Source organism: Meriones unguiculatus, chromosome 16 (genome assembly GCF_030254825.1).
Source record: "Meriones unguiculatus strain TT.TT164.6M chromosome 16, Bangor_MerUng_6.1, whole genome shotgun sequence".
NCBI classification, from domain to species: domain Eukaryota; kingdom Metazoa; phylum Chordata; class Mammalia; order Rodentia; family Muridae; genus Meriones; species Meriones unguiculatus.
This window is the reverse complement of record NC_083363.1, coordinates 59337226-59351636: the sequence shown is the minus strand read 5'-3', so window position 1 is coordinate 59351636 and position 14411 is coordinate 59337226. Positions and strand designations below refer to the sequence as shown.

General features: G+C 50.3%; 1 protein-coding gene across 2 annotated transcripts in view; it reads left to right on the top strand.

Annotated features, from left to right (window-relative positions):
* The first annotated feature begins 249 nt into the window (after positions 1-249).
* Mgat4a (alpha-1,3-mannosyl-glycoprotein 4-beta-N-acetylglucosaminyltransferase A) overlaps positions 250-14411 on the top strand; it is an 81253-nt gene continuing 67091 nt past the window's right edge. For both annotated transcript variants that reach the window (XM_021631549.2, XM_021631548.2), the window contains exons 1-2: positions 250-354; positions 4457-4797. In XM_021631549.2, coding sequence (XP_021487224.1) covers positions 4704-4797 — 94 coding nt within the window. In that variant the 5' untranslated portion in view covers positions 250-354; positions 4457-4703. The remainder of the gene's footprint in view (positions 355-4456; positions 4798-14411) is intronic.

Genomic DNA, 14411 nt, shown 5'->3' with positions numbered 1-14411 from the left:
GCCGAGGGCTCACTGGGGCCTTTGTTGGCTGCCGGGGCTGCATGCGCTCAGGCCCAGGGAGCGAGCCCTACGTGGCGACCGCACACCGGCTCAGGCCGCCACACCGATGCAGGAGGAACAGGGCTGGGGAGAAATATATAGGCTGCTCTACGGCGCCGCTAAGTGGCAGGCCGGCCGGCCACTGGCGGCGGCGGCTGGGCGCTCGGGGAGGCGGCGGCCAATGGCTGGCGGGGACCGGGGCGGGGACTGGCGGGGGTGGGCCCCGGCGAGGGAGGGGCGCGCGGCCGGCGGCGGCGGAGGCGGCTCCAGCAGCGTCGCCGGCGGCCGCGGCAGAAGCGCCCTGGCCCGCGGCAGGTGAGGAGCGCGGGGCGCCGGGCGGGGGGCGGCGGGGCCCGCGGAGGACCCACCTGCTGGCGGCGGAGCCCGCGCGCCCCGGGGCCGGCGTCGGGCCGCGCGCGCGGGGCCTCGGAGCGGGGCGCGGGCCGGGCGCCCTCCGCGCATCGCCGCCGCAGCCCCTCGGTGCTGCGCTCCCTCCGGGTGGCCGGCCTGGAGCCTCGAGCCGTCCCGGAGCCCCGGGACTTCGCGGGGGGGAAAGTGCAGCGGGGACCAGAGTTGCAGGCAGGACCCCGGGGCTGGAGGGCTGGCGGTGGCGCCGCCGCGGGCCAGGTAGGGCGGGGGCCGCTGCCCGGCGGGGGACTGAGATGGGCCCGGGGTACCCGGGAAGCGAGCCCCCGCCTCCTTCCAGGCCTGGGTTGCCTCCGGCGCAGGGAAGCGGCGGGCGGGACCCCCGGACCCCAGGGGTCTCGGACCCCTCCAGGTGCGCCAGGTGGGGCGTTGAGAGGTGGCAGCGGCATGCTTCCCTTTCTCCGAGCGCTGTCATCTCCGGGAGCGTCTTCATGGCTTACATCCTGAATTCAGGGAAACAGCAGTAGATACTGTGTTATCTTCTTGGAGCCTGCCATCTCTTTCGCTGTTGTGCTTTTGCTGCCTGACGAATCATTTGATAAGAGATACAGAACGATACAGTTGTTCACTTGAATGTAAAAAAAAAAATCTAAATTTAGAACTCAGAAACACGCGCTTTGAGGATCAGGCTCCTTTCGCTTCCGAATGCCCGAAGAATAGTTTTACTAACAGGTTATGGTGACATAGCTTCCTTTAACCCCTAAGTGTAAATCGTAAAGACAGTGAAATTATGTAAGCGGTATAAAAGGAGTATTTGTGCTCTGCGAGTGGGAAAGGCAGGGGTTTTTCAGAATCGTGGTTTATAAAGTTGTGCAGGCTTACGTCATGGCGTTCATTGATCGGTTCATGAATCGTGCCTCTAACTCTTTCGGGCACCTCTGTTTTGTCTGTGGGATGCTGATTGGAGAATATGCCAAATGTTAAGCAAAGTGTTCTCAGCCGTGGAACATATGGAATATTTCAGAGAACTCTTTAAAAACTTAAAAAAAAAAACAAACCAAAAAAACCAGTGATTTAAGAAGATGCAAGATCTGCTAACCAAACAGATTTCTCGTTCTGAGGTCTGGAGTTGAAGGAGTTGAAAGTTCCGTTCATCTTTGGGAGGCTGGTAGTAACAGTAGCCGTTACCTTTTTGTTTAAAAATTCAGTTGTGTTACGTGATAGCCTGGGACAGCCTTAAGGTAAGGGTGATATTTAAATGTTCACATATGTGGCTGCTGATACAAACGTAGGCCACCTGTGTCTAACCAGCCAGCCAGCGGGTGCCTCCTGGCTTGTTCTGTTGGCTCCCCTCTGGAGATAGCATTCCCTCGTGCTTCAGGATGGCGCTTGGTTAGTTCGGAAGCCCTGATTTAAAATGCAAGCAGCCGTCCTGTGTGTAGAGCACTTGTCTTTCTTCTGAGATGTCAGAACTTAAGTAGGATTCATACTAAGTGTTTTCTCCAACCCAGAGTTTACTGACTTCTTAGATCCAGTATTTAATTTTCCATATGCTTTTAGGTATAATGGATGGTTAATCTATAGTATTCATATATTTATTGTTTTTAACAGAAACTTTTTTTTCCGAAATAGTGTTTCTCTCTGTAGCCCTGGCTGTACTGGAACTCACTTTGTAGATCAGGCTGGCCTTGAACTCACAAAGATCCACCTGCCTCTGCCTCCCAAGTGCTGGGATTAAAGGCATGTGGCTATCACTGCCTGGCTTAATGATCATTTTTTAAATGATTCTGCATGTCTCTGCTTCCTGATTTATGTCAGCTGGATATTTATTCAGCTTCCCCTTCCCCTTTTCAGAATGAAATCCTCCCTGAAGCAAAATGTGGCTACATCATGTATGGACAGAAAATAAAAAGCATGTTTGTATAACGTCAAGCCAAGCTTAAAATTCCAATTTACAGTTTACTGAGACAGTGCCCCTGTTTTTATAATCAGCAGTCATTTTTATTTAGTTTTATTTAGTTAATAGAGTAGGTGCTTTGTGGAATTTTAAATTATTGGATTTTTTTTTTTTTTTTTTTTTTTTTTTTTAGTGAGGCTTTCGTTACAAGCAGTCTGCATGGGCCTGGTTGCGATAGTTTGTTAACCACGTGAGGTGAATAAATTTGGTCTCAGCAAGTTGGAGACCCTCTTTGGAACACCCTGTGCTCAGGTAGACACAGGAGGCAATGCCGTGGAAGGCAGCACTTCTACAATGTTACATGGAGATTAGAGCTCCCGGCCAGGGAAACTGACAGGCTTGCTTTGTTTGGGTACTCAGAAGAGAGGGATTAGCCAAAGGCTACAGGAAGCGGGGAATTTGTTTAGAGTTGCACGTTTGGACTGTGAGATTTTTCTGTTCACTTTGCAGTTCGCACCCTAACAGGCTTGTGCTTACTGTAGAAGAAAGAACATGCTTAAGAATTTACATTTTCTGTTGAGCCAAGTGAACACCCAGAAAGGCTCTGTGGCCTCCTGGGGGGCCGGAGAGCACCTGCTGCAGCTTCTTCATCCTGCTGCGGTGCAGTTGTTCACTCTGCGGGACAGAAAGTGGCAGAGAAGGACTCGAACTTAGGCTGGGCGGGATGGGAGGCAGAGACAGGCTGATGGCTGGGAGTTCCAGGCCAGCCTGGTCCACAGAATGAGTTCCAGGACAGACAGCTACACAGAGAAGCCCTGTCTCAAAAAACAAAAACAAAAACATGAACGTAGAAGTTATTGAGAACGGGGGCTTCTTGTCAGCTTTACCTCCCTTGTGTGTATGGCAGGGTTTGCAGTGCTTGCCCTGTAAGGATTTAGTGACGGTTTAAGTCAGCTAATGGGCCCAGAATGAAGGAAAAAAGCCAGTAAATTATGGTGCCTGTCATCACCATCCTCTTTGTCATTTGTCTGTGTGGTCCTCCTTGGCTCATGGAGATTTCCAGTGGTCGACAGTGCTGAGAAACAGCTGGGGTTGTAGTTTGTGAGTTGCCCGAACATGGCAGCCTTCATCAGGCAAGCACCTCCACTGGGAGCCTTGTCTCTGCACTTGGCTGGTTGTTTTGGAGGTGCATTAACTCGCCACACAAGAGGGTCGCATAGTGTATCACCACAAGACGGGGTGCCACCCCTGGATGCCACCAGAAATGAGTGCACACCTCGGGTGGCCTGGCACACCCCTAGGGGAGGGGGCCAGCTTTGTGTGGCTTGGACTGTGCCATGTCAGGCCGCGTTTGTTGCTTCTGTTTCCTTTCGATACAGTTGGCATTTACTGAAAACTTGTCTTGTGCTGGGCGCCCCGCTTATGTCTGTTTATCAGCCTCGTTTCTTTTTAGTTCTTGAGGTTTTTAGTTAACATGAGTTGCAATCCTCCCGATTTCTTGAGAGTGCCAAAAGCAGCGTGTTGGGGCCGTTACTGAGAGAGAGTGGGCGTGGTTGCCCCCTCTCGTGAATGCATGGCTATTCCAGCTTTCTCTCTAAAAGTCAAGATGAGGATAAACAGTATTGATAACTGCACACTTTTTTTTGTATGTGATTTGTGATAACGTGGGTATCATAGATGAGACTTGGAGGTCAGGTAAAAAGGGGTACTGGGGAGACGTATCAGTAATGTCAGCGCTGGCTCTTAGAGCCAGGTCTTTTGACTTTTCAAACTATTAGAGTCATATATCCTCTCATTTTTATTTATTTTTTAATCATTGCTTGTCATACAGCCAAATAGTAACTTGGGGGGGGGTGAAGTTCAGTTGTTAAAGATCCCTTTGGGAATCTGAACCCCCCAACTTCTCCCTTTAAATGTTTCCATAGACAGAAACAGCCAGGAAGGAAACCAGGTTGTCGCTTTTTTCCCTTGGAGGGAAAAGACCCTTACATGTCTTGTGTAAAAAATGAATAGTTTTGATACGGAGACGGTCTTCATAGATACAGTTTAGCCTTGACAAAAAAAAAAATCTGCCTCTAAGGCTGAGTAATAAGTGAAGAGACCTCTGCTTTGCATTATTCAGCAAGTTTTTTTTTTCCCTTCTCTCCCTGACAGGAAGAAGAAAAGAAAAAGAAGAAACCTTTAGCCCACGAAGACTGCGAAGACAATCTGGAATAGCAGTACCCTCTGTGTTGCTTGCTGCCTGACACCTTCTGCCCAGCATCTGAAATGAACCTCGCTCATCCACTGCTCCTTCTGGTCTAGACCCGGGCGCTCTGGATTCCGTCGACTCGCGGCTGAGGAGAGAGACTGGTCTTGCTTGTCATCACCAGCGCACGCACCAGTGTGATGGTGAAATGCGATGAGGCTCCGAAATGGAACTGTGGCCACTGCGGTAGTGTTCGTCACCTCTTTCCTCACTCTGTCCTGGTACACGACATGGCAAAACGGGAAAGGTAAGAGGGGCCCCTGCCCCCGTCTGTGGTGGGGGACAGGGTGGCCCATGCCCCAGTGGTGAGCCCAGTGGAAACAGCCTCAGCCTGCAGGCTGCCTTCTTTCTTCTGGTGGCTTCTTTTGACGCAAAAATGAAACAGTTTTCTTGGACAGAGGGTTCAGACTTCCAGTTCCAGCTGGTGTGTTTCCAGCTTATAATCACGCTTTCGAAAGCCACGCTGAGTAAAAAGACTTCTTTTCCTTTTTAAAAAGGAGTCATCACAAATGTTTAATATGCTTTGGTGTACTGTATCAAACACTTAAAAGGGCATGATCAGGGTCTTCAGGAAACATACACAGCAGTTAAGATCCTGACTTGGTGCTAGGTAGCCAGTGACTTAAACGCCCGTCTTATGGCTCCTTTGGCAAAAGTATTTAAGAAGGCAATGAGGAGAATTTCGGATTGGAATAGTAAAAGTTTCATAAATTATAATTGTGTTTAGACTCTAGAACTTTTGTCTGTTGATGTCTTATGCACCAACTTATGTCAAGGTGGTGCTTTTTTGCTTTTCCCCCCCTTTCCAGAGCTGATTCAAGCAGTGCCGACGGTAGGAAGGCCGGGAGGGCCGTGACGGCCGTGTATTTGTTGTTCGTGCCGTCTTTATCATCTGGGGTAGTTGAAGCTTCTCTTGTTGACATTGGCCCAGGAAGACAATTGAAAAGATTGTTTTCTGACTAATTTTTTTTCTTCTATGCGTTAGTGTCTGTAGACCCGTGTTAGTGATTACATTTCTCTCTGGGCGTATCTGCTTTATACACACTTGGATTGTAGCTGTGTGCGTCAGCTTGTACAATAAGTAGATGGACTTGAGAGGCATTTGCTTTACGCTGACCCTCTTCCCTAGCGCCTGTCTTCTGAGCTGGGTTCTGATTCAGGAGGCACTGGAGAAGTCCGCGTGAGAGCTCAGCCGGAGGCGAGTACTTTGAGCATACTTTCCAGGCTTCAGCTTGCCATTTTTTTAGAAATACACTTTATTGTTTACTTAGTTCTTTTGTATAATGTGGATTGTCAAGAGGACAGTTTGCAGGAGTTGGCTGACTGCTCCGCCTTTGGGTCCTGGGTGTTGAACTCAGGTCATCGGGTTTGAGGGCAAGCGCCCTCACGCACTGAGCCATCTCTCTGGCGTGGTTTCAGACTTTGATTGCACCTAATGAGAGGACTTCATTAGGAAGACTCTTGAGTCAAAGAGATGATTGTTCTTGACATAAATAAAACAAGTGAGTCACTGTTAAGAAAATTGAAACGCACTTGGGTTTTTGTTATCGGGACCTTGCGGACTTGGAGGTCTAGTAGCACAGAAACTGGGCTCCCCCGCTGTGTCTGGTTTGGAATGTCTCTGGTTTTGATCTTGTTTCATGGATGAAGGCAGCAGCATCACTCACAGGGTTTTTCTTAAAAGCTCCACCGGTTACGGCTGACGATTGATCATGGAGAGGCGCTGGGGAGGCAGAGGCGCCTTCAGCGCGGCACCGCGCACACAGTTGCGAGGAGCGCGGGCTCTCTGCAGGCTTCCCATGCTGTTTCTGGGCCCAGGGGTCAGCCCGGGTCTTCTGTTTGCTTGTGTAAATCCCCTGTGGTGGCTGCTGTCATTTGTGTCACTGCTCTAACTGTTGAGTATTTGGATTCTTCCTAGAGAGTTCAGGTACCGAGCCTGCGTTTTCCGGGGCAGAACTGACTGCACATATTCAGTCTAGCATTCCGGGGACCTTGTGCTCTGGTTTTTATTTTGAAAGATTTCTAAATCTGCAGGACGAATTGAAATATATTTTTTCCTTCATTCTCAGTGAAAGAAAGTATGGTCCCTCACATAAACCTGTATGTATGGTCCCTTACATGTACCTTTGTATACGGTCTCTTACATGTACCTGTCCTGTGCCTGGTGCGGTGTTAGAACCATGAAAACAAAGAGAGCAAAGAGTCTTCATGCCTTTGAGCAGGGACTGGCGGGAAAGTTGAATGTCCAGAAAGAAGATATGGTCAGCTAGAGGAGAAAGGGGTGATAACCGCGCTTTTCCTGCTTCGTATGTGCTGGTCACTTAGTCCTCGCAGCCCTGAGGAGCATTACTGCCTCCTCCTCTCTGTAGTTGGAGAAATCCCAGTGCTGGAGACGCTCGGCAAGGCCGGGCCTTCATTCTGTGGCAGAGCTGCAGTCGGAGCTGAGGCTTGTAGCTATAGGCTTGCTGCCCAGGACACTGGGGACAGGGCATGTGATTCTTCATGGTGCTTTATAGAGTAAGCACAGTGTGAAAGCCAGCCCAGGAAGCCGGGCACATCAGGTACAGGGCTGAATTCCGAATGGGAACAGAGCGTGCCTGCTCTGTGTTCTGACAGGCACTCGGGGTTCCGAGGCTGGCTCACGCTGGAACTGGAAACACAGTCCATCCTTACAGGCGCTCCTTTGGGATAGCCCACCTTTGTGACCTGAGCTAGCGCATGAAGCTGGCATAGGCCAAGGGAGCTGGGGTTCGGGGCAGGGAGCCAGCCCGGCAGGGCATACTGGATTCCCACATGGAAATGAGGGAGGATGTCAGGTGCGTGCGGCGGGAAGGCTGGGAAAGCTGTGGGCGGGGACCGGGAGAATGGGGCCAGAACAATCGAGTGTGTTGTCTTGTGCTGGTGTGAGTCGGATACCACCCAACTCTCTCCATGCTCAAACACAGTGCAGAAACAAGGAAACCAAGTAAGCATCATGGATCCCTGCAGGGAGAGCCTGTGTCCACGTGCCTGACCTGGAGCCACATGCTGGTCACGCCTCTGAGACACGGTGTGTGCTCGAAAATGGCTGCTTCATGTATGGAAAACTGAAACAGCCTCATGGAGTTAGAGTTTACACAGTTACAGTTCAACCACTGAAAGTACTTTTACAGATAGTCATTCGGGGGTGGGGTGTCTGCACAGATGCGGTCGCCCTGCGGAGGTGGGGGCCTGGCCTGGTGATGGGCGATGTCTGAACGTGGATGAGGCCCTGGGTTTGGGTCCTGCACCTTTAGCTCTCACAGCTCTGGCCTGCCCCAGCTGTCACTGATGTGCTTCCCGTCTGCAGATTCCCCCACTAGAACTTCTGCATGAGCGGAGTTGTGTAATGTGTCTTTGGTGACCGTCTTCCTTCAGTTAGCATGCTTCCAGGTCCAGCTGTGGCTTGGCGTAGATCAGCCCTTTGCTTCTTTCTCAGATGAATGGTGTGTGTGTGTGTGTGTGTGTGTGTGTTGTGTGTGTGTTGTATGTGCGCTCATATGCAGGCATGTGTATAGTGCAGAGATTGGTGTCTGTCTTCCGCTGTGGATCTCCACCTTTTAAAAAAATATTTATTCTTGTTTATGTGTCCCTGTGTGTGCACGTGCGCACTCCTGTAGAGGCCGGGAGAGGGCGTTGGCTTCTGTCACCTGGAAGCTGGGCTTACAGGTGAGCCATCCTGCCTGGCTCTCTGAAGTGCATGATGCTCTAAAGCTTTCAGCGACTGAGCCAGGCCTCTCTACGTGGCTTTCGCGTCAGGGTCCCTCCCTGAACCTGGACTGGCAGCCAGCAAGTCCCAGGCGTCCTCCTGTTCCCCTCAGGGCTTACAGGCGCAGGTGCAATGCCTGGCTTGTGTGTGGGTGCTGGGGACCCACACCCTGGTCCTCAGGCCTGCAGGGCAAGCTCTTTACCCACTGAGCCATCTTTCCCGTCCCCAGTGGCCTTTCTTCGTATGAACGCACCAAATGTGTGTTCTTCCGTTGACGGACGTTTGGGCCATCTGCACCTTTGGCTCTTAGTGACGACGCTTGAAGCACGCACTAACATGTACTTGTTTTGTGCTTTTGTTCTGGGGATCTGCTGAAAAGCGGACTTCCTGGGTCGCACGGTACCTCCGTTCAGTCATTTGGGGAACATCAGACTGTCAAAGGGGTGGAACACTACTCGTGTCCATTGTCTTGTTCTTATCTGCGTGTGTCTGAGCTGCAGTCTGTCCCTGGGCAGCCCGTGGCGAGGTCTTTTCACTTAGTCCATCGGTCACCTTTCAATTGCTTTGTGACTTCGTTCACATCTAATGTTATTTTTGATGTAGTCAGATTCATCCCATTTTTTGTTTTTCATATTTCATATTTCATGTTCTCATGTCTTTTCCCTGTTTCTCATTGGTTTTTTCATTAATCAAAGTCTAATGGGGCATTTAAAATTTACGATTTTTTAAAAACTGTTTTGAGGTATTTTTAATGTTTTATTACATTATCAAAATCAGCTTTAGGCTTAATTATCCTAATTCTAATCCAGTGTAGAAACATTGCTCCTTGGCTAATGGGATGGCTCAGAGAGCAAAGAGGCCTTGCCCCACAAGCCAGAGTTCAATCCCTGGAGCCGGAACAGAGACGGGAGGAGGGAACCAAGTCCGCAGAGTTGTCCTGTGGCCTCCACATCCACACAATCAAGAAAAAGAATAACCACACCCGATACCTCTGCTTGCATGCGTCTGTCTACCTTTGCCTGGCATTTTTGTTCCATTGTTTACATCTGTTAATTCTGCAAACCCAATGATGTGCTGTCATTACGATCTCACATCTGCCGTTAGGCATTGTTACAGTTATGTTCTTACCATCTGTCTTTACCTCCTTGGCCTTCGGAAGTTTTATTGCCGTCGCCTCCTCTGCGCTGTTGTTGGCAATTATTCATGTATTTCCCAGCGTTATTACAGACTCAGCAATACATTCAGTACATTACTTACATCTGTTATTTTTATATACTTTAACTTGGTTAATGAAAAAGAGAAAAAGCAGTTGCTTATGTGGTTGTGTGAGTTATCTTTGGAGGTCACTTTTGTCTGACTTGGGGATGCCCTTTGCGATTTCTTGTAAGGTGGGTCGGCAAGTAATAGCTTCTGTTTTTGTTTTTTAGAGTATTTTTATTTGACTTTTCATTTTTAAACAAGAATCTTAGAAAGGGTGTGTGCATGTCTGTGTGGGTATCCTCAAGTGTGTGTGTGCACAGAGGCTAGCAGAGCCGTCAGATCCCTGGAACTGGAGTTACAGTTGGTTTTAAGCAGCCTGAGTGGGGGCTGGGAACTGAACTCGTCCTTTGCAGGGCGGTATTCACACTTTATTTATTTATTTATTTTATTTTATGTGTACGAGTGTTTGCTTGAATTTATGTTCGTGCATGCCTGGTGCCTTAGGCCAGAAGAGCAGCAGCAGGGCCTCTGAGACTGGCCTACAGGCAGCTGTGCATGTCCCTGTGGCTGCTGGGAACCAGATGCCGGTCCTCAGCGAGAGCAGCAGATGCTCCAAGCCGTCTCTCCAGCTCCCGACTTTCATCTGGAAAGGCCTCTTTCCTGGACTCGGGCGGGTGTCTCGGCTGGCAGTGTTTGTGTTTTGTTTCTGAATGCCTTCTGACTTGTCTCATTCCTGCTGAGGAGGCTGGCTATGGCTCTTCTCGGTGAGCTCCCTGGTTGTTCTTCAATACATTTATCGAGTATTCAGCCTTGATTTGCTTATTCTTCTTCCTTTTCTCCCCCTCCTCTCCTCCTCATGTTCCCATTGCGTGTATCACCATGTGACATTTGGGGTTCCCTTTTCTGAGGCGCTGTTGTTCAGCTTACATCACCTCTGTTGATCTAGCTGAAGTTTTGCTAATTCTTTATCCGCTAGCTCATGTGTACGGTTGTATTGGGCTTCTCCAGAGAAGCGGTATATGTTGTAAATGTGCAGATACGGAATTTTTTCCCTTTTTATTTTACACATGAGATGTGCTGGCTTTCTGTTGCCATGTGAGAAAGTGAGAAATTATATTTCATGGTTTCCAGGGCTTGCATTTATGAACTCCTGTCCTGCTGCCTTTGGTGGTGGAACCGTATGTTATCCTGGTGGCAGATGTGAGGGGAAGGTGGCCTGGTCATCTTATTGCAGGTAGAAAGCAAAGGCACACGGGAACTTGGTGTTCTGTGCCTCTAATCCCAGCCGTACAGAAGCCGAAACAGGAGGACCCCTGTGAGTTCAAGGTCAGACTGGACTAAACAACAAGACCCTGTCTCAAAAAAAATCAAAACTAGCAAGCAAACAAAACCTTCCTCCAAATAAAGTGACAGGAAGGGCTGGGGTCCATTGTCCAACACTGGCTTGGCTTCTTCTCTCTGGACCCTACCTCCTAAAGAGCCTACCGCTTCCCAGTGGGGCCACAGGCTAGGGACAAGGGTTTACTGTGTAGACCTTTAGGGGACATTTAAGATCCAGACTGTAGCCTCGGGAGACCATCATAGGGACTGGCTCCTGGGATATAGAGGACAGGAAGTCCCAGGAGGCATCTTCGAGTCAGTGCATCAGGTAACTGGTAGTATGATTTAGCTGGGGTCCAGGTACCCAAGGATGAGTGAGCTGAGGGTATACGCCCCCATCCTTGGCCAGGTCCAAAGGCCCAAGAACCAGGATCAGAAGTCCAGAGGCAGACTGTTCTTGCTTAGGAGGCAACAGACTTGCCTTTTGTGCCCCCTTTTCACGTCTCCACCTGTCAGTATGTTGCAGGATCTAGCCACGCTGGTCAAGGCTCTCCACTCAGTCCATCAGTTCAAATGCTGACCACTTCCAGGAACAGACAGATACACCTGCTTTCTTGGCTCTCTGGGCAGCTCTTAACCCAAGGAGATGGGTAAAATGGCCCAAGTGAGGCTCGCTAGTGACTTTTTTTTTTAACTTCTCTTACTTTCAGCTCTAGTTTTGTTCTTAAATTTTGCTCTCTATTGAGGTTTGACATTTACCACAGTGTTGCCGTGTTTCTTTGTTTTTGTTGCAGTTTTGAGGTAAGAACTCCCTGTGCAGACCACGCTCACCTTGAGCTCCAGGTCTGGCTGCCTCTGCCTCCCGAGCATTGGGATTAAAGGTGTGTGTGGCCTTTTGGCTGCACCATGAGTCTGTGCACCATGTGCAAACCTGAAGTCCTACAGCCCAGAAGAGGGCGCTGGGTTTTCTGGAGCTGCAGTTACGGAGAGTTGTGAGCCTCCTTGTGGGTGCTGGGAATCAACCCTAGGTCCTCTGGAGGAGCAGTCAGTGCCCTGCCTGCTGAGCCGCCTCTCCCGTCCCCTTTTTTCTTTAAGTTGGAGCAAACCCTGCAAACTTTCATCCGGTTACACCCACAGGCAGTTTCTGTTTCTTGTTTTGTTTTTTGTTTTTGTTTTTTTTCAGATCCATGGGCCTGTTTATTTGCATGCTTCAATTTTTTTTTCTTTTTATTTATTTTTTGGTGGCTGCTAGACATTTTAGATGGCTGTCTCTCAGTATTCTGGGCGCTGGGTCTCCCCCCTTCAAGGAGCTGCTGATTTGATTGCTGGGCTCTGTGATTGGGGTCTTGCTGGTTCCTTCCGGGCCCCCTCTGGTTTTGCTCTGCCCAGGGCACGTGGTTACATAGTTGCTCCAGGGTAGCTTCCGTTCTGCTGGCTGATTGCTTTATTGTGCACAGCTCTGTCCTGGAGCATACATCCAGCTCCGACTAATCAAATTGTGGTTGCCCTGATAAAAGAAGTTTCTGAGGCCAGGGTTGGCTGTTTGACCTTGAGATGCCGTCCAGCTGCTTGTTGCTTCTGCAGACGCCAAGTCTAGGCTGTGCCATCAGGCCCAGGAGAAAACCTGCAGCCTTGTAGAGACAGATGGTAGGGGGCACAGAGTGAACACCAGGCTACTTATTGAAAGCTGTCTCTCTTAGTTGCTAAAAAACAAAACAACAAACACGGTCAGTTAAAGTTTTTGCTTTTTTAAGATGTAATTTGTGTGTCTGCCTGTGTCTGCGTGCATGTATCTGTGTGCATGCATCTGTGCATATGTCTGTGTATGTGTGCGTGTGTATGTGGAGTCTATGTCTGTGTGTGCATGCATCTGTGTATACATATATGCCATGTGAGTACTGTGTCTGTGGGGGCCAGAAGAGAATGTCAGATCCCCAGAGCTGGAGTTACGGGGGATGTGGGTTCTCAGTATTGTTGCTGAGAACCAAGCTCTGACCCTCTTAAGACGTGGCAAGTGTCCTAACCTCAGCCATTTCTCCGGCCCCTCAATTGAAGTTTTCTCAGCGTGTCTGTCTGTGTGTGCATGTTCATGTATGTGCAGTGTGTGTGTGTGTGCCGGTCTGGGGACAGCCTCAGGTATCACTTCTTGGAAATTGGTCACTTTTTTTTCTTTTTAATGACACTCTTATTGGCCTGGAGCTTGCCCAGTAGGCAGAGACCCCAGAGATTCCCCCATCTCTGCCTCCCCAGTGCAGTTTCTGAAGATTGAAATCGTCTTGTGTTCCCAAGACGAGAATGGCCCTGCCCCTACATTCTTATTTTTCTTTAGGTTGAAAAGGAAGCTGAGCAGGGTCCAAGGGAAAACTAAAGGTGAGCTTGAGGTTCCCAGCACACCATTGTCAGCTTGTGGCATGTCTTTCGGCACCTGGGCACCCAGTCGGCGAGCATGTAGATAGACGAACGGCCCCACTCTGCCGGCAGGAGGAGGGGGGAGTGGGGACGAAGTAGGAAGAAGTCAGGCAATGGCAGCCAGCGTGCTTACTGGAGGCGTTGGTGGCGCCGAATGCTTTTGCGCTCGAGATGAGTTTGTGCCGCAGAGTTCCTTTGTACTCTGGTCACCCGCCACCATCAGCCACGTACAGGGTGCATTTCTAGCACTTTGTTTATTAGTGTCTGTGTCCACCGCATGTGGAGGTCAGAGGACAAGTTGCGAGAGTCGGCTGTCTCCCCTGCAGCACGTGGGCTGTAGGACTTGAACTCAGGTCCATAGGCTCGCCAGCACATGACTTCACCATTAAGCCGTCAGGTTGGTGCTAGAGCTCAGTTTTCTAAACCAAGAAAATGAACTGTGCTACTCGGCACCTCCACGTAGACTTGGCAGTTCTTTGGAAGACTGAGCCGCACTTTGCCCTTGTCTGAGGACCTTCCCTGGTCAGGCAGAGGAAATGGTCAGACGCAAACATGGGTGGGCACATTGGATCAGGTGAGTGCCTTGGCAAGCCCTGTCTCTGGTAACAAGCCTTTGGGTGGTTAACCTGGCACTTGCCAGAGTTTTCCCACGTCCCTTCTGAGAAGGAACCTCGGCTTGGGTTTCCTTTCTGAACACGCTTTGTGCTGAGCCTTCCCACCTGCCCGTCCTACGTCTGCAGGATGCTGTCTGTCTGCTCTGACACTAGAGAAGGAGACCAGGAGGAAAACACAACCTGACCCCTGGAGGAAAGCCCAGAGGCAGGACTCAAGGGTGAATGTTAGAAGGTGGCCATGGGCACAGGAATGCGTGGGGGTGTGGCTGGTGTCTGTGGGAGCTTCTGGGTGGAGACAGCTCCTTCCAGGGAGGAGTCTGGACAGGCTCTGAGGAGGTAGAAGTGAGGGGGAAGGCGCTTCATCGCTGCACAGAGATGCTGGATTGGGCCAGTGTGTGTCCATGACGTGGGAGGCTGGCAGTGCCCCAGAGGCCAGCTGCTCAAAGAAGAGACAAGAGCAGGAGGGACCTGGGGAGACAGAGGTCTCAGGGACTAGGACCTTCCTGACTCTGAGGGCAGGTATGATGGCAGTGCAGCAGGAGGCCTGGTGACCCTCGGAGGACTTTGTGACCCAAAGTGCCATTATCTCCT